The 25,940-nt window shown below is 41.2% G+C and overlaps 1 protein-coding gene and 1 long non-coding RNA gene across 2 annotated transcripts in view; both read right to left on the bottom strand.

Annotated features, from left to right (window-relative positions):
- Positions 1-25,940, bottom strand: part of LOC114551252 (NLR family CARD domain-containing protein 3) — a 221,525-nt gene that overhangs the window by 19,258 nt on the left and 176,327 nt on the right. The window contains exons 5-14 of the mRNA XM_028572423.1: positions 25,017-25,107; positions 24,579-24,677; positions 24,165-24,278; positions 23,863-23,973; positions 22,990-23,106; positions 21,756-21,866; positions 16,926-17,004; positions 16,567-16,777; positions 14,654-16,445; positions 10,400-10,573 (exon numbers count right to left, since the gene is read on the bottom strand). Of these exons, the coding sequence (XP_028428224.1) occupies positions 10,400-10,573; positions 14,654-16,445; positions 16,567-16,777; positions 16,926-17,004; positions 21,756-21,866; positions 22,990-23,106; positions 23,863-23,973; positions 24,165-24,278; positions 24,579-24,677; positions 25,017-25,107 (2,899 nt within the window). The remainder of the gene's footprint in view (positions 1-10,399; positions 10,574-14,653; positions 16,446-16,566; positions 16,778-16,925; positions 17,005-21,755; positions 21,867-22,989; positions 23,107-23,862; positions 23,974-24,164; positions 24,279-24,578; positions 24,678-25,016; positions 25,108-25,940) is intronic.
- LOC114550840 (uncharacterized) lies at positions 5,892-6,446 on the bottom strand. The gene is made up of 3 exons (XR_003691761.1): positions 6,338-6,446; positions 6,050-6,096; positions 5,892-5,926 (listed from the first exon to the last, which is right to left on the bottom strand). It is a non-coding gene; the product is annotated as an uncharacterized LOC114550840 (long non-coding RNA).

The raw sequence follows: 25,940 nt of genomic DNA, 5'->3' as shown, positions 1-25,940 counted from the left end.
CTGCAAATCTCACTATTTGAAACTGCCTCTGAAAACGGGCGAATCTCAACGAGCCCCATAGTTGACGGCTCCTCCTCATTTGGCTCTAGTCTCTCTCTTTGTCACGCCCCAACATTTGCATAGGCTACACAACTGACCTGAGTCTTCTGACTCTAGGTTGGGCAGATCTCAGAAATTGTATACATTGTTCATCTGCTATTTTACCATTAAATTAACTTCTGAGACTTTTTTATGCGAGAAATCAACTATGTGAGGCTCAAATATGGGCCGTTTTATGAAAATTGATGTTTAATTGCAAATTTTGTCCGACTGTGTGTCGGAGTTCAGCGCCGGTGCTGCCTGTGTTGTTGCCTCGCCGCCCGGCCTGTCTTCCTTCACAGACCCCGGCCTGCTGTGAGGTAGATGAAGCTCAGTCACGGCTGGCAGCCCACGGCACTTCATACCCGCTCAAAGTCACCATTTTGGGCTACGAAACGCCGCTGCCCTGACAGAGCTCCAGGGCCTGCAGCTCCCCTCTTCCTGCTAGCTAAATGCCCGGTGTATGTGAGTGAGAGCACGGTCAGCGAGCTTGTTACGCCAGCAATCTCTTACCACAGGTTCCAGTTAATGTTTTAATGTGTGTAATTATAATGTGTTGAGTTATTTAAACAAACAATTGGGGAAATAAACGCCGCTTGTCCGTGAGTCTCATTGATAGAGCCTGCGGCTGGATGGAGCTCTATCAATGAGAGCTAGCTAGCCTCCTCTTAGAATTCCTCTGGAATTCACAAATATTCATTAACTTGAAATCGGACACCGTTGTTAGCTTTATAAAACATTTAGTTAGATGTTGTATAAGTGGCGTGACGAAATTCAAACTGTAAATATACTCAAATTACGACCAAAAATGAAGCTAACTAGCCGCAATCTGTACACATAGGATTGAAGGGACAGTCGCAGCTAACGGAACCCTTACAGCTCACAAATATTCATTAACTTGAAATCGGACACCGTTGTTGGCTTAATAAAACATTTAGTTAGATGTTGTATAAGTGGCGTGACATGTGTGTAACATGTGGTAAGAGATTGCTGGTGTAACAAGCTCGCTGACGGCGCTCTCACTCTCACACACGGGCCATTTAGCTAGCAGGAAGAGAGGAGCTGCAGGCCCTGGAGCTCTGTCAGGGCAGCGGTGTTTGGTAGTAGTCCATTAGCCCAAACGGGGACTTTGTGCGGGCATGAGGTGCTGTGGGCTGCTAGCCGTGCCGGAGCTCAATCAAGCTCACAGCAGGCCGGGGTCTGTGGAGGAAGGCAGGCCGGGCGGCGAGGCAGCAACAAAGGCAGCTGAACTCCGACACACAGTTTTACCAAATTTGCAATTAGCCATCCATTTTCGTAAAACGGCCCATATTTGAGCTTTATATAGTTGATTTCTCACATAAAGTCTCAGAAGTGAATTTGGTAACGAAACATTGCAGTGTCTGGAATATGAGATTCTGTCACGTCTCTAATGTGTGTGTATGGCAATTCACTCAACCAATAAGCGCTCAGCTCATCTAAATATTCATGACCATACCATATTTGGAAGAAAAGCTCTTGTTACAAATAGGGCCAAAACACAGGGATGCATAAGGGCCAATAAAATATCAACCAGGCCATTTTAAGCCCAACCAATGTTACATACCCCATTAGGAGACCTTAAGGAACAGTGTGAAATACCCCTATATAATCATTCTATCACCCCTTTTAAAGGCTTTTTGTTTAATGTCACTTTTAAAATCAGAGCTCCAGGACGCGGACTACCAGCAGCAGCAGTAGTTTAGGCTCCAGGTACCGCCAGATGACGGTGCTTTCAGGGACCGTGGTGGTGGAGTTTAGACAGAAAAAGTGAGCGTCTTGCAGCTCTGACAGTTAAGTTTAGACTCCTAAACGACTCGTTAAGTTTAGGCTTAAAATCAAATTTGGATTAAAACACTCCTGAGGAAGTAATGAGCGTTTCCTCTGTGAAAGTATTTTGTTTTGAGGTGGTGTTACTTAATTTTGAGATTGCCGTTGGATATTGAAGTTCATAAGTGTTTTGGCACGGCTGGCCAAGTGGCTCTATATCCATGGTGGTGTTGGAACGGGGATTTAATTAAATAATATAATTTAAGACACACTTTCACACTCAGAATCCTAAATTGTGTTAGTCATGAAGGTGCTGCAGAGTTTGAGGTTAACAAAGTAAAATAAATACGGACAAACACGCTAAAATAAATCCAGTGAATGTAGAATATCTGAATGATTATTAATGTAGAATATCTGAATGATTATTAATGTTACCTGTAGAGCTGCAGCAGCTTCATGGACTCCTTCAGGGCAGATGTGTTTCCAGATGTAACTGACTCGGCTTCTGCTATTTAAAAACTACAAAACTCGTAATTACAACAACTCTGAAGTGACATGAACGCAGCATCAGACACAGCTTTGAGCTAAATGCTAACCGTGATGATGAGAGCTGAAATGAATCGGCAACTACTTCGATAATCGAATGTAATCTTTTCAGACTCTTATGAGTTTTCCAGCTTTGACGGCATTTGAGGTTTATTGAATGTAACCAATACAAATAAATTCTCATATTCTGAGAATTTCAGAGATTAATGTTGCAAATTTACAAGAAAAGAACTCAGATCTCTCTGAGATTAATGTGATTAGGAGATTACTGCCACATACTCACTGATATACACCGTCCTTAATCACTCGCTACATACTCAGCTGTTTTCAACGCTTCTTTTGGCTCTTCAGCGTTTTTTTTTAAAGCTTTTTAAAAAACATTTTTTTAAGTCTTCCACGCTTCAAGCTAAAGACACCAGATAATGTTAGTTTAGCAATAGCCTGCTGCTGTTCTTTTCCAGACATCACAGCTGCTGCCAGAGTCAGAGATGACGGAGAAACAGAACTAGAAAATCTGCCCTTTTTACTTAGATATTTAGGATTAAACACAAAACCTTAACCGCCAGAAACCTTTTAGCCAGATACTGAATCTTAGAGCTGAATCATCTCAGTAGAGCTGACCTGAGAAAGAGAACTAACACACTCACGTTAACATTATAATTTTATTGTGAAGAGACAGAATTCAAAACAATTTGTGACACAAGTCAGTAGCATTTCCACAATATCATCATCGTGACTCTGTTCAATCATTCTTGATTATTTTCTACACCGTTAATTTTAGTAGTAAGTGTATATGTAGAGCGAGGTGGTCATTAAAACAAACTTTATCGATCCCACACAGGATATTCCCTCGTGCAGCAGCTCAAATGCGACACAACAGATACACATTAAATAGAAATAAAATAGAAAAATGTCTAGCGCTGCCTTCACATAGATACGGCTGCGAAACGACCTGAAGTGATTCATCTCCTGTGGAGATTCACAGACCGCATGCAAATGGGTCCGAAACGATTTAATCGATTCATTTTGGAGTATAAGAAAAGTTCTTCCATGCAGAAACAATGCATGGGATACCTGCTGCGTGTGTGTGTGTATGTATGTATATATATATATATATATATATATATATATATATATATATATATATATATATATATATATATATATATATATATATTTTTATCCTACATTTTTATCCTACTCTCTTCCGACGCTTTGAACAGTGTAGTACAACGTACATTGTGTATTACAGAGCTGATTCAAGTGCCAGTTTGAAGGCGGGTCCCTGGGTGGCCTAGTGGTTGAGCCCATATACAGAGGTTCAGTCTTGAGGCACTTTCCTGCATATCATTCCCCCTCTCTCTCCCCTTTCATGTCTATTCTGTCACGAAAATAAAAGTAAAGGCCCCCCCCCCAAAAAAATCGACTCTGTAATCGACAAAATGTAATAGGAAATTTACAATAAGAATAACAATAGTAATATATACATTATAAACATCTCTAGACATTCATACATGCATATCATTATGATTTAGAATCCCAAAACATGATGCAGATCGTAAATCAGCCTAAACACATGCTTATAACCTGGCTTATTATACAGCGTATTACACGTCTACTCACAGGCCACAAGGTCGCCCCAGAGAGAGAATAAACATTACATTACATTACATGTCATTTAGCTGAAGCTTTTATCCAAAGCGACTTACAATTGCTATATATATCAGAGTTCGCACACCTCTGGAGCAACTCAGCTGTTTCTCTGTGGAGAGAGACAGAAAGAGAGAGAGAGTGGTGCCTAATAATCAGCTGTTTTTCCAAAGGGATAGTCAACACATCAGCTCTTTAGATCAGATCGTGGTCACCACTACGTATTTTCTTGTCTTTGATTTTGGTAGTTGTTGTGTTTGGTGTAGTTTCATCGTCCATATGACTCTCTGATTTACTTTTGTCGGTCCTCTTCGTGGAACGGATGATTAAGTTAGACTCCATGTTTTCTGTTGAGATGCTAAAGCTCTGACGTCGTGCTAATATTGTGCTAAGCTAGTTCCATTTTGCAGTAGAAACACTGTACAGAGTTTTCATTGTAATAACGTTTGAACTGATTCCAAACATTGGACACTTTCTGTCGTTTTTTTTTTTCCAGCCTCTCTTCTCTTAGCCCCTCGGTTATTTACGCTCTCTTTCCTCATGTAATCTGCGCCGTCAGTCTTCATGGCATGTGTCGACAGCAGCGTCAGCCTGGTGTGCCGTGAGCGGTTTAACGTTGGTAACATTGATTAAACACAGCTTCGAGGCAAATCATGTTGCATCGAGGATTTTTAGTAATCAAATTATTCAAGTTACTCAAGGAATCGTTTCAGCCCTAGTTTAACGAAACGAGTTCCATCTTCCTGCTACTTGCACCGCGTCGGCCTGCAGCGTTCTGAAAGCTACTAGTTTACACCAAAAAGAGACAAGACGGTGTATCATCTCCATACAAACGACTCCGTTCTTCTGCTATAACTTTATTTTTTTTTATTTTTTTTAAATTATCTTTTTGGGGCTTTTAGAAAGGAAAGGGGGAGAGAGAGATGGTGGATGATACGCAGCAAAGGGCAGCAGGTCGAACTCGAACCTGCGCCGCTGCCTACATGGGGTTGCACGCTCCCACTAGGTGAGCCAGAGGCCGTCCCCTTCTGCTCTAACTTAACTGTAGCTGGATATCATTTGCGTTTGAAATATGAATGAGGATAGAGATAGTGAGATACTTGCTACGGCTGCACTACTAGTAGAGATGAATGGAGAAAACATTTTATTTTTCTGATTCTCTATGTTCTAACGCTGTCAGCAGCAATAGTCTCAATGTTTGTGTGTTTGCTTTTTTCAAAGTTTTTTTTAATTTACATTTTGTCGTTTTTTTTCCAGCATTTTTTGTGGTTTTTCTGACATTGCTGACGCAGCAGTGAGAAGTTTTATCTAACAGGAGGAGACTCTCCTTCCAAAGAACACAGAGACACTGAGGAACCAGACCCGGACTCGAGTCCAAACCCAGGATACAGAGGCTCAGTGAATGTGGTGTTGAAGGTGTAGAGGTGGATCAGTGAGTCAGAGCAGACTTCGTAAAAGGACAGAGAGCCAGCAGGAACGTTCACATACACTGCTACTCTACCAGAGACAGAGGAGGAGGAGATGTCTGTTACTCTGTTATTGTGACAGACGGAGTACCCATCTTTAGAGCACTCCAGTCTCCAGGACTTATCGTTCATTCCAAACAAACAGTCAGCACTGTTTCCTCTTCTCCTGATTCCTCTGTAACTCACTGATATGTGAACCTCTCCTCTCGTCTCAACCTCCCAGTAACAGCGACCAGTCAGACCATCTCTACACAGCAGCTGAGGCCAGGAGTCAAACCTCTCTGGATGATCAGGATATGGCTGATCCTCCTCTCTCACATGTGTCACCTTCCTGTTGTTGTCAGACAGTTTGAGTTTTCTGTTCACTGTGTTTGTGTCGAATGTGAGTTCACAGGAATCTGAGGGAGAGAACGAGACACAACACAGCTGCAGTTATTAACCAATCAGCACTTTGATGATGACATCAGAGGTTTGAATGAGTGATGTCACAGTTTCAAGAATGAAATTTAAAACACACTTACATTTCCTCAGACCTGGTGTCAACCATCTGACTCCAGCAGGCTCCACTCTGAGGGAGGGGGTGGGGGGACATTACATCACTTTCTAAAGCTTTTTAATCACGCGTCAACAAAATTAGTGGCATTAAAAAGATTTTGCCTTAACTTATCACGTTCATTTTGCCAGCCCTAATTTATATTCATTTATAAATAACAAAACTCAAAAAGATCTGTCACCAGCTTTAACACAGAAAAAAGGTTTCTCTTTCTTGTCTATCTGACTGTCAGTGGCTGCAGCAGGCCTCTTCATACCTGAGTGTGTCCAGTCTCCAGAGTGGATCCTTCAAGCCCGCTGACAGTAGCTTCACTCCTGAGTCTCCTGGATTATTGTAGCTAAAGTCCAGCTCTCTCAGATGGGAGGGGTTGGAGCTCAGAGCTGAGACCAGAGAACAGCCTTCCTCTGATATCAGACAGCCTGACAGACTGAAAACACACAAAACAAAACACAGGAACCCTCTGTGAACATGTGGCGCCATGTTTGTTTGTTTTCCAGGTACATTTTTAAAGTGGCCGATACGGCTCATCAGAAATTCAAACGCTACAACGGAAGTTGTTGTTTGTTAGCCACAACATAATGGAGCATCGATGGAGCCCCGCCTCGTGTCAGCAGAAAAAAAGAACCAAGCCCAACAGATTTGTAAACTGGCACACAGATTCACAATCTGTGCCCTCGGATTTAGTTTTTTTCTACACTGCAACGAATGAAGTGGACCATTCTGCTATTATTAGTGTATATTATTATAAATTAGGGTGGCAGCATTTGAAAAGATGTCATATAAACGGTTTACCAGATTGGATGTCTATACTAGAAAATGGGAAAGTAGCTGAACTTTCTGGAAGCTCCTAAAAAGCTTTGTGCTGGGGAGAGACGTGTAAGAGGGGCTTATGCTGTTTTCATTTATAGCCTACGTGTTTCTTTTGTTGTCTAATTTGTTATCATTTTATTGTATGGTTTTGTATATTGCAGTTATTGAATGCCTTTATTGTCATTGTACTTTAAAATACAGTGAAATTAGGAGCCCTACTCCACTGGGTGTGTACAATAAATAAACCTTACAAGACATATAAAACGGAATAAAAAATGTAAAATAGCAATGATCAGATAAGTGCAAGTATCGAAGTGCAGGAGGTGACAGTGAGTGACTGGGTTTGTTTAACTACATTTGTTTAGGGAAACTATTGCATTTGGGAAGAAGCTATTTTTAAATCTGGTGGTGCTGGATTGTATAGACTTATAACGCCTACCAGAGGGTAGCAATTAAAAAGGTGGTGGCCAGGATGAGTATTGTCCTTGATGATGTTCTTGGCTCTTGAGAGAGTGCGGCAATATCTGACAGGGAGGGAAGGGCCAACCAATGATTTTTTTTCTGCGATCTTGATAATTCTCTGCAGAGCCTTTTTGTCTGCAGTGGAACACTCAGCAAACCACACAGGGATGCAGTACGAAAGGATGCTGTCACTGGTGGATCTGTAAAAGGACACCAGCAGCTTCGCATTCATGTTGTTCTTCCTGAATGAATGAACTCTCTCCAAGCACTCACCATTTATGAAGAGAGGATGGGAGGGTGTGTTATGTTTTCTAAAGTCTATTATGAGTTATTTGGTTTTTGTGGTGTTAAGGATGAGGTTATTAGCACTCAGACAGATTCTGCACTTCCTGTCTGTAGGCGGACTCGTCCCCGTCCGTTACAAGTCCTACCACAGTAGTGTCATCTGCAAACTTTATCATAGAGTTGGTGGGAAACAGTCAAAGTTGTATAGTGAATAATGGAAAGCACACAGCCCTGAGTTGAGTGTGATGGTGGAGGAGAGGTGGGGGCAGTCTGTGGGCGATTTGACAAAAAGTCCCTTATCCAGCCACAGGTAGGTGGGGGAAGGCTGAGGATCAGCAGTTTGTTTATCAGGATGTCGGGGATTATTGTATTAAAGGCGGAGCTATAATCCACGAAGAGCATCTTGGCCTAGCTGTTTCTCTGTTCAAGATGGCACAGGGCAGCATGGAGAGTAATCGATAAGGCATCATCTGTAGATCTGTTAGGCCTGTATGCAAACTGATGATTGTCCACGTAGTGAGGGAGACTGGCTTGTACATGTTTGAGTACCAGTCTCTCAAAGCACTTCATTATGAAAGGGGTAAGGGCCACAGGCAGGGCTCCAGACTAACTTTTTGCCTTGGTTGCACTGGTGCTCCTAACTTTTTTATTTAGGTGCACCAGCACAAATTTTCCTTGCGTCGCCGTTAGCACTGAATGGCGATACACGATATATAGCTTTTTATTTTTTTACAAAGTGGGCAAAATGTTCAGTTTTAAGTCAAAGCCACTTTTCACAAGCTCTTTTATTAAAACAGATTGTGATTAAAATAAAATGCAAAGACAGGGTTTCCTTTACCAGTTTGAAAATATACAGCTGCAACACATGTAAATGAAAGTTATCTGAAATAAATAGCCTAAAAAAAGAAATAATAATAATAAAATATATATATATATATATATATATGTCCATCCATCCATCCATCCATCTTCGTCCGCTTATCCGGTGTCGGGTCGCGGGGGGAGCAGCTCCAGCAGGGGACCCCAAACTTCCCTTTCATATGTATATATATATATATCTATACATATCTATATATATATATATCTATATATATCTATCTATCTATCTATCTATCTATCTATCTATCTATCTATCTATATCTGAGAAAGCTCCTTCACTTGTTTTCAACAACAGACTGATTAAAAGAAAAAGAGGACGCCCGACTCCGACCTGCGGCCCATACATGTCGTTCCCCCCCTCTCTCCCCTTTCATGTCTTACACTTTCCTATCAAAATAAGGGCCGAAATCTTTAAAAAAAAAAAAAGACCAAAAGACATAGGGATACAGAGGAAGAGAGGGGGAGTGCGATGGACTGAAGCGTACTCAGAGAGTGACGCTGACTCATTATGAATGGGTCCAGCACGGGTCAAATGCGCTTTGGCGGGTCAGCGGCGTTACACACATCTTGTGTAGGCTATGAAATGGCTGTATCGTCACTGCGCTGCATTTTTATGTACTATGATCTAGGGCTGTCAAAATTGCTAAAAAATGACGTTTGAATATTCCCTCTAAAAAAACACAGAATATTCTAACTATTCGAACATCTGGTTGCGCATGCATCCAAGGTGGCGCACGGCATTGTGACAAAGCGGAAACAGGAGCCTGAATGAGTTCGCCGACAACCTGATGCCAGGACTCTCAGAGTGACTGCAGGTCTCTCTGATAAACTTACCAGGTTAAGATGAGTTCTTTTATGGTGAATGAAAGGCTTGATCCGACGAAGTAGGTCATTGAATCAAATCGAAGCATTGACGGCAATGCTGCTGTCAGTTCTGCCGTTGTTTACTTTTTTCTTCTGGTCTGTAGAAAGAGCAACGTCGGTAGCATTTGCTCATTAGCAAAAAAAAATTTATTCGAATATTAATTTTCACCTTCGAAATTAGTTTTTTAAAAACTATTCGAATATATATTCGAATTTAGAATATTCGTTGACAGCCCTATGATCCAGCAAGCTCCGTCTTACACGCTATTACTCACCGAACTGCAGTTACTTGCATTTAATAACTTCTAATGTGTTTTTCGCCATGGTGGCCGCAATAACTAAGAGTTACCAGCGGAAACACTGTTACCAATACAGGTTTCCCTCTCATACTTAACAATATACAGTGTTAATAAAAATTAAAACTGTGGACAAAAGTCAGCAGTTTGGACTGGCGGCGCTACGTCTCTCCATGTTGTGTGTGAGTGAATGGGGGGCTACGCGGAGGAGAGATCCAAACACAGGCACGGCTTTACAGAAGGAATGGGTCATGTAACGCAACATTAAACCATATCGATATAAAGACATTGCTTAGTTCGTGGAGAGACGGCGCATGCGAGGACGTTAGGTGCACCGGTGTGACCTAGGAAAAATCTTACTTGCACCCTTAAAAATTTTGGTCACACTCTAGAGCCCCGACAGGTCTGTAGTCTGCTAGGCTGTTTGAGCAGCTTTCCTGTGGTTCACTGCTTTGAGAACCTGTCTCACTTTGTGTTGTTGGACAGTGAGAACAGGAGTGTCAGTGACCACAGGGGGGATAAGGTAGAGGAGCTCTTGGTCGAGGGGGGGATATGTTCATGTTGTGAAATGTATGTTTTGTATGTTATACAAATTGTAATCACAATAAAAGGTCCTTTGACACTTAGTATAAGCATACACAAAGCTACATGTTAGCTGTTTATCAACTCAAGTTAATCCTAGTTTAAATGGCCATCAGTTAAATGGGTTAATGAATCCTGACCTGAGAGTCTCCAGCCTGCAGTGTGGACTCTTCAGTCCAGCCGACAGCCTCTTCCCTCCTGAATCCTGCAGGTCGTTGTTACTCAGGTCCAGCTCTCTCAGACTGGAGGACTGGGAGCTGAGAACTGAAGACAGAGCTTCACAGCTTCTCTCTGACAGATTACAGCCACTCAGCCTGGAGAGACAAGAGTAAACATGACAAATAATATTTGTGTTTACATTTTTAATCAGCACGTTAAAATCCTTGTTTTACTTTAAACAAGTTGGAGACGTAATGACTAATTGTGACTGAATCAGGATTCAGGAATAAGCAAACATCCAGTAATCAAAGTCACATGATTAATGAGGTGTTCAATCTCAACCAGAGTTAATATTCTGTACTTTAAAACATGTGATTCTAAATAGAAAAAAATACTTTGGAAACATTCAAAGATTTGATTTTCTGAACTGTAAAACTTGAAATCCCGACATGAGAAGGGCTGTTTAAATTAAATGAAGCTTTAAAGTTCAGAGAAATATCTCAGAATTAAAGACAAATATAAACATAAACTGTAAATTGCAGGTTAAATTTTTCATGAAGTTAAGCAATGTGCTTATTAAACAAAGATTATAGCCACCCACCATTATTTTGTATTTGTTGGTATTTTTTACAGTGGTTTTAAGCACTCCCTCCTCCCTTCCACTAGGCAGGGTGTGACGTCATAAGAGGGACTCCAAGACTAGAGTTACCGTTAGCTAGGCTAACGGCTAGTAGGCTAGCAGTTATATTGGAGACCTAGCTAAAATGGTAAACTATTTTGTCTCTGCTGAGTTCAATGATACCTCACACTAGGGCTGGGCGATATGGTTGAAAACTGTATCACGATATAAGTTTTTCATATCGGTCGATATCGATAATTATTGAGAAAAATATATTAAATTTAAACATTTTTATTTTAAACTTAACCCTGCTCTGATTATAATCCCCTCAGTTATAAAAGCAGAAATGTCAACACAACCATGGAAAACACTCATTAAAATGTAAACAGGTCTAAAATCATAATGAACACTTAACAATTATCTCTTAACATTAAGGTGCAAAATTAAAGAAAAAGTAAGAAATGCTTAATAAAGTGTCATAAAATAGTGCAAAGTGTTAGCTAAATATAAGAAACCTGAGAAGGAACTATTTTCTGCAGGTTTAGTACTAGGTTGGTAACCTGGCTTCTGGACAGTGCCCAGCATGTCTGCCTTCATTATTTCTTTGTAGCGTTTAGTAAGGCGCTGATGCAGAGTACCTCTCCATTGCGATCTGCTGTTTGTGCCGTGTTGCAGCTGCAGATGTTGTTGGACGTTGATGGCGAATACGGCTGTGCTCCAAAGCGTGAGCGCGGCTAAAGTGGTAAAACAAGTTTATGGTATCACCAGTGTTGGTGGGGACGACGGTCTGACAACATTGGTCTGACTACGGTCAGACTTATAAAATCCCCAAAACTGCGATACTGACTTTTCCTGTTTTATCAACAATTTCCTCGCTCGCTGCGGCACTCACTTTCCACTCCACGCCGGTTCTGTTATTGAAGAACACGAGACAGCGATGTGGCGCAAGCAAACATGATACTGTTACATGATTGGCTGTTAAGAGCGTCACTCCCTACGTTGCTAGGTTGCCAGAGAGTGAGGGCCTTTGTTCATGCAACCAAACTTGATTCACAACCTCTGGTTTCTTCTGATGAAGAAAAACAACTTATCGAACGTTTTATCGACCACATTTTCTATTGATATTATGTGTCTATCGCGATACATATCGTTATCGTTTTATCGCCCAGCCCTACCTCACACAAGACTCTACCTTAGATGGGTCAGCATGTATGAAAGGGGCGTGGCTTGAACATAGGGGGCGGTCCAAACCATCACCAATGAAGAAGGAAGTCTCTGCTGAGTTCATTGATACCTCACACGAGACTCTACCTTAAACGGTTAAAATGTTATGAAAGGGGGCGTGGCCTGAGTAAGTGGGCGTGGTCATATTATAGGGGCCGGCTCAGTATCACAGGTAGACCACACATTTTAAGTTTCATGTAAATCGGATGATGTTTGTCATATAAGGCACATTTCCTGTTGCCAGCGGGGGGCGCTATGACCAAAAGTCAATTTTAGCCTGTAGGTGTCCTCAGACCTGGACCCTTGGCAATCGTGAGAAATTTTGGGCAGATACGACAACGTACGCAAGTTACAACAACTTCTTTGTTCATCGCTAAACACTCAAAATGGCCGCCAAGCCCACACCGTCTGACGAAAAGTTTTTCTTTTAACAAATTTTCATCGTTAAGGTGTTGGGATGGTACAGACCAAGTTTGAAGTCCATCGGATGAAATCTCTAGGAGGAGTTCGTTAAAGTATAGCACCTTGACTTTTAGGCCTACTTCCTGTTGCCACTAGGGGGCGCTATGACTTTAAGTAAATATCGGCCTTTATTTGTCCTCAGGGTTGGACTCTTATGAATCCTGAAAAGTTTCGAGGTAATCGGACAACGACACCGAAAGTTACACCCACTTCCTGTTTCGCGGCGAACGCACAAAATGGCCGCCCCGGCCCACGCCGCCCTATGATTTAAAAGTTTTTCTTTTAACAACTTTTCATCTTTAACATCTTAAGATGACACAGAACGAGTTTGAAGTTGATCGGGGAATCTCTAGGAGGAGTTCGTTAAAGTACGACATGTGGAAATGGCCAAAATCGTGACTAATTTCAAACATTTTATTCAAAATGGCGGACTTCCTGTTGGGTTTAGGGTATGGCTCTAATGAAGTTTTTTGTACATCTTGACATGTTACATATGTGTACCAAGTTTCGTGAGTCTACGTTAAACGCACTGCAGGGGCTCAATTTTCTTAACTTTCTAGGGGGCGCTAGCGAGCCATTTTTGAGCGCCTATTCCCGAAACCCTTAAAATACGTACATTTTCACCAGACTTGATGCGACCGCAAAATTTTGTGAATTTTTGAATATATTAAGCCCCTCAAAAAGCCAATTCATTTGACGGGAAAATAATAATAGAAAGAAACAATAATTCCTTCAGTTTCAATAGGGCCTTCGCCGCTGTCGGCGCTCGGGGCCTAATAACAGTGTCTTGAGTTGACTTTTAAAAGAATCAACAGAATCAGCCACACGGAGGACCAAGGGCAAGGCGTTCCAGAGTCTGGGGGCTACAGCCTCGAAGTACAGGTCTCCCAGTGTTTTATAGCGAGTCTTTGGGACCATTAAGAGACTTTGGCCTGCTGATCGAAGGGCACAGCCTGGGGAGTATGAACGTAACAAGTCAGCAATGTATTCTGGGGCCTGACCATTTAAAGCTCTAAAAGTTAAAACCAATATTTTAAATTCAATACGAAATTTTATAGGTAACCAATGTAGGGAGGACAAAATGGGATTAATGTGTGTCCTTCTGCCAGATCCTGTTAAAAGCCTTTTGAACCATTTGAAGACGATTTACATCAGATTTGTTAAGAAACATAAAAAGAGAGTTACAATAATCTAAACGTGAAGAGATAAAAGCATGAAAAACCATCTCACAGCCTGGGGCTACAATCAGGGTTTCAGTCTTTTTTGCATTTGATTGGAGGCAGTTACTAGCAAGCCACGATTTTACACAGGAAATACAGTCCAATGAATCTGTTAGTTTGTGTAACTCAGTCATTGAACGAGCAATACAACTGTATGTCATCCGCATAAAAATGGTATGACACATTGTTAAAGTTGTTCAAAATTTTTCCAAGAGGGGTAATGTACAGTAAGAATAAGAGTGGACCTAGGACAGAGCCTTGAGGAACACCATTTAAGAATGGAGTGGTTTCAGACAGTATACCATTTACATATACAGAAAAAGTTCCATCACTCAATTAAGAGGAAAACCATTTTAAAACGGGCCCAACCACACCAATATTGAGCACTTTATTTACATATTAATTGGTTGTGGTGGTTAACCTGCACTTTACACTTTAAACTGACCTGAGAGTCTCCAGTGTGCAGTGTGGACTCTTCAGTCCAGCCGACAGATGCTTCACTCCTGAATTCTGCAGGTTGTTGTTACTCAGGTCCAGCTCTCTCAGACTAGAGGACTCAGAGCTGAGGACTGAGGACAGAGCTTTACAGCTTCTGTCTGACAGGTTACAGCCACTCAGTCTGGAGAGACAACAGGAAGCAAACAAGTTATTCATATTTAACTCCTGTTGAAAGATATAAGAGTATTTATTTATTAATAAATCCCACTTACACAGCTTTGTTGGAGGCTTTGACCACTGGCAACAGCCTCAGAAGAGCCTCCTCTGAAGCAGAGAATTTCTTCAGGTCAAACACGTCCAGATCTTCTTCTGATGACAGTAAGATGAAGACCAGAGCTGACCACTGAGCAGGAGACAGTTTATCTGTGGAGAGACTTCCTGATCTCAGGGCCTGTTGGATCTCCTCCACTAGAGAACGATCATTCAGTTCATTCAGACAGTGGAACAGATTGATGCTTCTCTCTGCCGACAGATTCTTACTGATCTTCTTCTTGATGTACTCAGCTGTTTCCTGATTGGTCTCTGAGTTACTTCCTGTCTGTGACAGCAGGCCTCGTAGGAGATTCTGATTGGTCTGCAGTGAAAGACCCAGGAGGAAGCGGAGGAACAAGTCCAGGTGTCCATTTGGACTCTGTAAGGCCTTGTATACAGCACTCCGGTAGAAACCTGTTGATCTGTCTCTGAGCACTTTAGATCCCCGTGATGTTGTTGGTTTTCCTGACAGCAGGTTGACTCCATAGTTGGTGAATGTCAGATGGACATGAAGAGCGGCCAGGAACTCCTGAACACTCAGATGGATGAAGCTGAACACCTTGTCCTGGTACAGTCCTCTCTCCTCTTTAAAGATCTGTGTGAACACTCCTGAGTACACTGAGGCTGCTGTGATATCGATGCCACACTCTGTCAGGTCTGATTCATAGAAGATCAGGTTACCTTTCTGCAGCTGCTCAAAAGCCAGTTTTCCCAGAGACTCGATCATCTTCCTGGTGTCTGGACTCCAGTGTAGATCTGTCTCAGCTCCTCCATCATACTTGATGTTCTTCACTTTGGACTGAACCACCAGGAAGTAGATGTACATCTCAGTCAGGGCCTTGGGCAGCTCTCCTCCCTCTCTGGTCTTCAACATGTCCTCCAGAACTGTAGCAGTGATCCAGCAGAAGACTGGGATGTGACACATGATGTGGAGGCTTCGTGATTTCTTGATGTGGGAGATGATTCTGCTGGCCTGCTCCTCATCTCTGAATCTCTTCCTGAAGTACTCCTCCTTCTGTGGGTCAGTGAACCCTCTGACCTCTGTCACCATGTCAACACACCCAGGAGGGATCTGATTGGCTGCTGCAGGTCGTGTGGTTATCCAGAGGCGAGCAGAGGGAAGCAGATTCCCTCTGATGAGGTTTGTCAGCAGCACACCCACTGAGGTGGACTCTGTAACATCAGTCAGGATCTCAGTGTTGAGGAAGTCCAGAGGAAGTCGACACTCATCCAGACCGTCAAAGATGAACACAACCTCTTCAAACCTGCAGATTCCTGCTTCTTTGGTTTCACTAAAGAAGTAATCAACAAGTTCCACCAAACTGTACTTCTTCTCTTTCAGCACATTCAGCTCTCTGAAGGTGAATGGAAATGTGAACTGGATGTCCTGGTTGGCTTTGTCTTCAGCCCAGTCCAGAGTGAACTTCTGTGTTAAGACTGTTTTCCCGATGCCAGCCACTCCCTTTGTCATCACTGTTCTGATTGGTTCATCTCTTCCAGGTGGAGTTTTAAAGATGTCTTCTTGTCTGATTGTTGTTTCTGGTCTGTCTGGTTTCCTGGATGCTGTTTCAATCTGTCTGACCTCATGTTCATCATTGACCTCTGCAGTCCCTTCCTCCATGATGTAGATCTCTGTGAACATCTGATTCAGAAGGGTTTGGTTTCCTGCTTTAGCAATCCCCTCAAACACACACTGGAACTTCTTGTTTAGGTGAGATTTCAGTTTACGCTTACAAACTCCTGCTGGACTTCCTGAATGAATACATAACACAAACAATCATTAAGTAATTTTGAACAGGAACACATTTTGGTCAGTCTCTTAGTAAACGTCCCATTTATCCATCAAGTTAAATCTTTAGAGAAATCCTCTTACTGCTCTGCAGACAGTCAGCCAGCTCGTCCTGCTTCATTCTCCTCAGGAAGTGCAGTGTGATCTTCAGAAATGCCTCTCTGCTGCTCCTCCTCTGCTCTTCATCCTCATTGTCCCTCTGACTCTCTGAGCATTCTGGGTAATCTGGATTCAGAACCTTCTGGATCTTCTTCAGCTCGTTCTTCACAAAAGTGACAATGTTCTCCTCCAGCAGCTGGAACAAAAGATTATATGAATGACATCATGGAAGAAACATCAGATCCATGTTGGACTGACTGACAACCCACTGGTCTTAAAAGTGCAACATGGAGATAATTGTGAACACAATAGATGTAAAAAGTAGTTATTATACATGTACAGACCATAAATATGGAGTCCAGGTGTGTTTGATGCTGCTGCGCAGACTGACCACTGGGAACCTCTGAGATTTTCTGGTCCTCTCTGTGGAGGAATCAGAAAGAATTATCATGTCTGACAAACAAGGTAAAAGTCCTTTCACTTAAAGTGTTGATTACAACATAGAATCAGATGGTTTTCATTAAAATGTTGGTCTTGGTTGGTCCAAATGACTACAGAAGCACAAATTGTCCTGTCTATTATGAGGCCAGGAGGTCTGAAACTTCTGTGGTCATGGAAGTGTAACATGTTTTAATTAATGTGTTAGTAATTTTACTTTTATACGTGTAAATATTTGTCATATTTTTTATTTTTATACGGTTATTTTATATTTAATAAATTACTAGGTTACAGTATCCAAGGTAAAATTCCAGCTATAAAGTTTCCATCACTGGGGGAACAAGTCAGACTGGGCTTGTATCCTTAAGGGTAGTGTGTACTGTAAGATAAATTGATGAAACCTTTAAATATGAATGTATAGTTTAAATGAGACAGTACATCCAGAGTAATTATAAATGTTTAAATATCCAAATATTACTTTCTACTTTCTTTTATACTGAATAGTTTGACTGTCTACAACCATACCCGACATAATGCAGACACTACCATCAGCCACAATAAGTGTTAACGGGGACGTTAATAACTGTACACAAAAGAAGAGAAGTGAACCCCTGTTTCAGTAGGGTGAGCACCCCTGTCTAATGGACACAATGGCACCAGATCCAGGCAACGAACAAACAACTATGAGCAAGCTGTGTGCATGTGGCAAAATGAAAGCGGCTTGAAGATCCACCAACCATGGAAGTATCTTTCTGGACCAGGAGCAACAGACTGTAAAGGTGTCCAACCGTGTGAGACGAAAGAGGAGCCAGGCTCGGAGTCACCCTATAGTGCCTGAAACCTCCAAGTGCTTTAAACCTCTTTAAATCTCTCTAACATCGAGTCTGAAAGGAGGCGGATCAGATCGCTTGCAGTGAACATAATCCTATAAATACACATACCAACAACTTTAACATTGCTTCTTTTTCAAAACCAAATAGCACTAACGGTACCTTGGCCACAGGTAACGTTAGTGTTGTAATGTTATGTATGAACAGTGGCGACTTCGCTGTCAGCCTCCTTCAGTGTTGTTTGAATAACGTTAGTAGTTTGGCGTAAGTATTTCGGCAAGGCAAGACATTTTAAATACAGTGTGGTCCGTAGGTGGATTGTTATTGCGTTCGTAATGTTGCTCCGCTGCATGCTTGAGGTGACAGGTCTTAACGTTAGCACGATCAGCAACAATGGTGGCTAAATTATGTCACAGACGGCTCTTCATTTGAGCGCACAATGTTCTGGTGTATCTCTGGTCTTCTTCATCCTCTATCTTTCTTGTCTGTTCTTGAATGTGCAGTAGCGACCGGAGCCTCTCCCAGCTTAACACACTGTTATGCTACCTGGCTAGCTGATATCATGTTACGCAGCATGCTGGTGTAAATTTATAAATGTACAATTATTAGTGTTACAAATTGTTTTTTTGCTATGGTGTTTTAGTGTTAGTTGTGGGTTTTTTATTGTGTTATAAAGTTGCTACCATGACTTAGAAGGGAACGCAGTTAACAGGGGTCGCATTCACAATTCACTCGAAGATTATTTCGGCCGTAGCTCTCCGCGGCAATGCACCGGTATTCCGGTATATTAAAAATTCATAGAATACCACAAAATAATACCGGTATACAGCCCAGCACTAAGTGAACATAACTTTACATAACAGTAGAGTTCGGTACAGAAACCCCCCCCCAGGTTGTGACCCCAGGAAAAGGGGTTACATTGGGGGTTACCGAGATTGAGTACCAAGCCCCCAACAACGGATGGCCTTAACACAAGGGCAGCTGACTTGCAAGAGATGATCATAAGTAAGCTGGATACCTGGAGCCCCCATTGCTGGTTAACATGTCTAAAGCCCAGTTCAGACCAAAGATTTTGTGACGATACAAAACCGTTGTAGAATGCAGACAGCTGATGGTGTCATTGAGTCTCCAGAGGCTGGTTTTAGAATGTAAAGGCCGTTTTACAGTTGTGCAGAGGCTCCACGCAGAGCTCTCGCAGTAGCCTATGTAAGTGGCCTGATGTTTATTAGGGATGCACCGAAATGAAAATTCTTGGCCGAAACCGAAAGAGAGGAAACCAAGACCGAGAAACCGAAACACCGAAAGAAATTATGCCAATTATCAGTACCATTGCATTTATGGCTATGACTGTGTACTAACTTTACTAAAATCAAGGCATTGCAATTGTATAAATTAATGTTATAGTTTAATTAAAAACATATCTAGCAGTAATATGACTACAACCTGATAGTCACATACAGTATATAGTAGCCTAAGAACAGAATAGCTTACCTATTATTATTATTATTATTATTATTATTATTATTATTATTTGAGGCACTTTCTTGCAGGATTTTACTGAACATATCAAACAACGAGGGTGCATGCCCGTCATCTGGTGCAGAGAGACGAGTCTTTTTTTCTGTGCTCTGATCTCCTCCTGCTCCGTGCGCGCTCCGTCTCCACGCGGCCTGGATCATTTCTCGTGCGCCCTGTTTTATTTCCACAACCAAGTAATGGTCTTTATAACGCGGATCAAGTACAGTCACGATGAAGTGCAGAGGATCCAAATAGATCTCACTGAAACGTGTGCTGACAGACTCTAAGAGCGTACTTTTCATTGTTTTCACTCCGTGGTCCGTCTCAACCTTGTTGCCTAGGAGACGCTTTGCAGGTGGAACGGATCGGGTACTGACACGTGCAGGTCGCGGCTTCTGTTTGCGTCATCACAACATTTTCGGCCGTATTGTTTCGGTGATAAAAGTATTTCGGCTGAAAACCGAAAATGCCCTTTTGGGCCATTCGGTGCATCCCTAATGTTTATACTTGTGCGCTTGTGTGTGTCGAGCCGCGTGTGTGTGTGTGTGTGGGGAGTGTGCGGTAGAGGGAGAAGTGAGAGAGTGCCGGCAATCGGAGTGAGTACCGACTCTAGAGTCCTAGTGAGAGAAACAAAGTGTCTCCCCTGTTCTTTCTGACCACGGTGGGAAATCTGGAGCAGGAGAAGTTAACCCTCTCATTGATTTCATGTTGTTTATGGAGAAGGAGAACCAGGAAATGAGTTGGGGGAAATGCAACGCGGCCAAGCGGCGTGCGTCGCCGCGACGTGTAGTTAGATTTTTCGAGAGTTGCACATCAGGCTACGGCGCAGGGTCCGGCATAGACGCAGAGGGGTCTGCGTCTAAGCCGGACCCTGCGCTGTCGATTCTACGCACAACTATAAAAAGGCCTTAAAGTTATGGTTCAGAGTAATTTACCCTAGGGTCCTTGCACCATGACCTCGAGCCAAACACCCCCCCAGAAGCTTTTTTCACCTAGGTCTAACATTGGGCGAGTTAGCGTAGAGTAGCGTTAGCCGCTGAATAGCTTAGCGCAGGGGCTAATGGGCCCACGTTTGTATCTCGTAAATGACCCCACTAATAATGTCCGAAATGATACCAAAGGTCTACACTAGTACAAATAGGTTATGTACTTCTAAAACGATGGATTGTAAAGTTTGTAAGTACACCAGAAGTTTATGTAAATAACACTTGCCTGCTGGCTTCTGCTCTCTGCTGTTGTTGTTGCTGCTGTGAGACGAGTGCTTAGGGACGTCTACAAATTACAACACCGAAAAGAGATGCAACAAAAATATTTTTAATTTAACTTATTTTTTAAAGTAAGTGCTGTAATATAACTAGCAGGAGACAAGTAATTGAGGTAAGTTTGGAGACATTACCTTATTTAATCATTAAATTAATACATATTTTTGTTGTATCTCTTTTCGGTGTAGTAATTTGTAGACGGCCCCTAAGCACTCGTCTAACTGCAGGTAGCAGCAACAAAGAGCAGAAGAGAGCAGGCAAGTGTTCATAAACTTCTGGTGTACTTACAAACTTTCCAATCCATCATTTTATGAGAGCATAACCTATTTGTACTAGTGTAGACCTTTGGTATCATTTCGGGCATTATTAGTGGGGTCATTTACTTAGATACAAACGTGGGTCCATTAGCCCCGCGCTTAAGTTATTCAGCGGCTAACGCCACTCTACGCTAACTCGCCCAATGTTAGACCCAGGTGAAAAAAGCTTCTGGGGGGGGTGTTTGGCTCGAGGTCATGGTGCAAAGGACCCTAGGGTAAATTACTCCGAACCATCACTTTAAGAGACAGCCAATAGAGGCGTCGGCTGGTAAAGTCAGCTAAAAACTATAGAAATAAAATTATCCATAATATATTCTATTTTTAGGTTACAAAAAGCTGGTTGAAATGGCAGATTTTTTGACGGAGCTTCAACGACAGCCCAAAAGCACGGTAACGTTATATGGTCTAGAGAGAGACTGAAGAGACAGAGAGCGCCCAGCGGCGTTAGAACAAAGCCCTCAATCAGAGAAATAAAACATGTTTTCGCCGATTCATCACTAGAATAACTGTAGTAAGCATCTCAATATCACTAACGTTATCCACATTTATATTATCATAAGTGTGATAGGACAAAAGAGCAGGAAAATATACATGAATCAGTTGCACAAAAAAAGTGGACACAGCAATTAAATGCCAATAATGCCTTACTTTCTGGCAGAAACATGTTTAAAATCAATAAATTATATATATCTGGTTATACTGTGCAGCTAAAACGATGCTTAAAATAAACCTACAGGCTTGATAAAATGTATCTCGATAAATAAAAGTTAAAATATGGATCAGATCATTTTATGTTACTAACCGCTTACCTTTTTTCAGCAGAGGGTTGTTGTCTTTTAAAATCAATTAAAATATCCTTTGACCGGTCGCTCTTGAAGGACACACAGCTGGGTTCTGGTTCAGGAGACGTTGGTCTCCTCCTGATAGAAAAACAAATGTATTATATTATTATTATTATTATAATAAATAAAAAAATTACCACAATATGTCATCAGATATTAAGGAAACATGCTAAGTTGAAATACTATATTCTCTGATAACGATGCTAAAGCCAGTATTTTGTCCTTTAAAATGTCCATTCCGTGACAGAATGTCTGTTTGTTTTGGCTGTGCAGTTCTTCGCCGTCGGGGAGAAAGCATTCAGAGTGGCGTTCTCAGGGGAACGTGGACGAGGAGAAGGATATTGCCTACTCGGTGGGGAAGATTGTTTTTGAGGCATGGAGTCATTTGTCCGGGCCAGGCAGCGGAGGCCACCAGAGCGCCTGATCACTGCGTCTTTGAGTAACTTCCATCGCGAGGCAGAAGTATTTGCCTGCGATGACAGCTTGTGAGCTGGCAACGCAGTGGGGCGACCCTGGGCATCACTAGACAACCGTGGAGGAGGCGCCAAGCCGTCCGAGCAGGATGGTACGCCACCGGTTCACACCCAGCTCCGACAAAGCATCAAAGTGGTTTGAGAGGCTGAGGAGAGGCCTTCTCCCAGCTGCAGACCACCTCTGTCCAGGACGAGCGGTGGCTCGGCGTCGAGCATAAGGAAGGACGATTGCAGGTGGACGGATCCCAGGGCGCTGTATCCTGGAGAGCTGCAGGGAGAGTTGAGATCCACAGCCACCGATTATGAGCCACGTCCATGCAGGCGGTTAGCAGGGTGTCTTTGGTCTTTAATTCCTCAGACATCCGACGAGCATCTTCCCTAAGGTCAGCTATTTCTTTGTTGGCATTCCTGAACAACAAGGTTATTTTGCAGGGAAGTGGGGACTCATCAGGAGGTGTGGATGTAGCACTAGCTTAGCAGCGTTTAGCTTCGCTTGGCTAGGGCTAATGCACTCTTTCTGGTAACTTAAAATAACTTAAAATCCAGTCCTCCGATGACTAAAATCCCTCATCCAGATAAAATATCCAGATGAATACAACCAATCTCTAAAAGGTGTAACGTAATAATTTAGCTTAAAACTAGGCAAAAAATAATTTAAGGAGGTGATTGTCACAGCCAGTATCCATATAAATATATACATATATAATTTAATGTTATTAACAGCTTACCTCTCAGCAGCAGAGGGTTGTCCTCCATTAAAATCAATAATAACATCCTTCGACCGGTCGCTCTTGAAGGACACACAGCTGGTTTCAGGTTCTGGTTCAGGAGACTCTAGTCTCCTCCTGATAGAAAAACACATTTGTTGATGGTCACATGTTCAGTAAAAGTCTCCCTTCATAAAATAGAATACAAATAGGAATATAGGCCTAATTATTAACAATTAAATGCTAATAATGCCTTACTTTTTGGCAGAAGTCCATACATACATACATACATACATACACACACACACACACACACACATATATATATATATATATATATATATATATATATATATATATATATATATATATATATATATATATATATATATGTGTGTGTGTATACATATATATATATATATATACATTATATATATATATATATATATATATATATATATATATATATATGTATATATATATATATATATATATATATATATATATATATATATATATATATATATATGTATATATATATATATATATATATATATATATATATATATATATATATATATATATATATATATATATATATATATATATATATATATATATATATATATATATATATATATATATATATATATATATATATATATATATATATATATATATATATATATATATATATATATATATATATATATATATGTATGTACACACACACACACACACACACACATATATATATATATATATATATATATATATATAAATACTGTGCAGCTAAAATTATGGTTAAAATAAACCTACAGGCTTGATAAAATGTATCTCGATAAATAAAAGTTAAAATATGGATCAGATCATTTTATGTTACTAACCGCTTACCTTTTTTCAGCAGAGGGTTGTTGTCTTTTAAAATCAATTAAAATATCCTTTGACCAGTCGCTCTTGAAGGACACACAGCTGGGTTCTGGTTCAGGAGACGTTGGTCTCCTCCTGATAGAAAAACAAATGTATTGAGGGATCTTCAGTAAAATACTTTCTGCATAAAATAACTGAAAATATATGAATATGTATATAGGCTTCATTATTAACAATACAATTAAATGAAGGCTTTTCCTGCTCTTCAGGAAGAGTTTGTTATTTCTAATAACGTTGCTGATGTTATAAAGTAACTGATGACTTACTCTGTGGTTGGGAGATGTCCTTTCAAACACAGTGGTGGCCCAATGGACCTGTTTCTCTTCATGGACACACAGATGGGTTCAGGTTCAGCTTCAGAGTCCAGTCCAAAGATGGTCCTGTTAAAAAGAGAGGAAGACCACCAGAGAGGTAAATCCACTTTTTAATCTCCAGAAACAGAATCTGCTGGAGAAACTAGAAGCTATCAACCAGAAAATAAAGTCTGAAGCTCTTCACTGAATGCTTTCTGAAAGAACAGGACCATTATAAAGACTCTAGCACTAATGTTATCTTGTTAGTCCTCTAATGGAGCCATGACTTCATCATGACAATTAATGTCACTTTTAAAATCAGACAACTTTCTGTCCTGTGACATGTTGGACGATACTTTTCCTATAAAGTAGCTGAAGATGACTTACTCTTCCTTTGGATGTCTTCTGAAAGCTAGCGGTGTTTTCCTGGACCAGTCACTCTTAAAGGACACACAGCTGGGTTCAGGTTCAGGTCCCATGAAGGTCCTGTTAGAAAGAGAGGAAGACCACCAGAGAGGTAAATCCACTTTTTAATCTCCAGAAACAGAAGCTGCTGGAGAAACTAGAAGCTATCAACCAGAAAATAAAGTCTGAAGCTCTTCACTGAATGCTTTCTGCTCTCTGCTCATCCTGTTCCATCATTCATTGTCTTTCTGAAAGAACAGGACCATTATAAAGACTCTAGCACTAATGTTATCTTTTTAGTCCTCTAATGGAGCCAAGACTTCATCATGAGAATTAATGTCACTTTTAAAATCAGACAACTTTCTGTCCTGTGACATGCTGGACGATACTTTTCCTATAAAGTAGCTGAAGATGACTTACTCTTCCTTTGGATGTCTTCTGAAAGCTAGCGGTGTTTTCCTGGACCAGTCACTCTTAAAGGACACACAGCTGGGTTCAGGTTCAGGTTCAGAATAATCAGAGTCCAGTCCCAAGACCGTCCTGTTAGAACGAGATGAAGACCAGCAGAGAGAGAAATGTGTAAATTGTAATCCTCTGTCCTCCTATAGGGCCAAAACTTTATTATGAGAATGAATCTCAACATTTATAAATAAACTAAATCAGGAGGAAGTAGAGCAGGGTTAGGAGATACAGCAGTACCTCCCTTCTGTCATCATGGTAAAGATCTCTGGTTAGTGATGGACGAGGTAACTAGAGTTGGTCCGGTCCAGTGTACCAGTCTGAACCAGTCTGATTTTAAGCTAACCGGTTGTTTATTAGAGGTCTGACAACATCTTGTGGGCCGATATTAAAACATGATATTTCTCGTTGACGTTAAACGTTGTCTCACGATATCGGTACACAAGTGCAGAATTACGGCGGTACTTAGGGCTGGGCAATATATCGATATTATATTGACATTGATATTTCAGTCTTACATTCTGGATATCTAATATATCTTAATATGACATAAGTGTTGTCTTTTCCTGGTTTTAAAGGCTGCATTACAGTGAAGTGATGTAATTTTCTGGACTTACCGGACTTACTTACTGTTTTATAATTTGCCATTGTATCCTCATTATTGGTGATTATTTATCAAAACTCTCATTGTGTAAATATTTGTGAAAGCACCAATAGTGAACCCTTCAATATCGCCACAATATTGACATTGATGTATTTGGTCAAAAATATTGTGATATTTGATTTTCTCCTCTCTGCATGTTGACAGACAGCTCAGCTCTGACACACACACATACAATACAGGCCAAAAGTTTGGACACACCTTCTCATTCACACATCATGAGT

This window comes from Perca flavescens, chromosome 24 (genome assembly GCF_004354835.1).
Source record: "Perca flavescens isolate YP-PL-M2 chromosome 24, PFLA_1.0, whole genome shotgun sequence".
NCBI classification, from domain to species: Eukaryota; Metazoa; Chordata; class Actinopteri; order Perciformes; family Percidae; genus Perca; species Perca flavescens.
The sequence above is the reverse complement of the archived record's forward strand: the minus strand, read 5'-3'. Positions and strand labels throughout refer to the sequence as shown.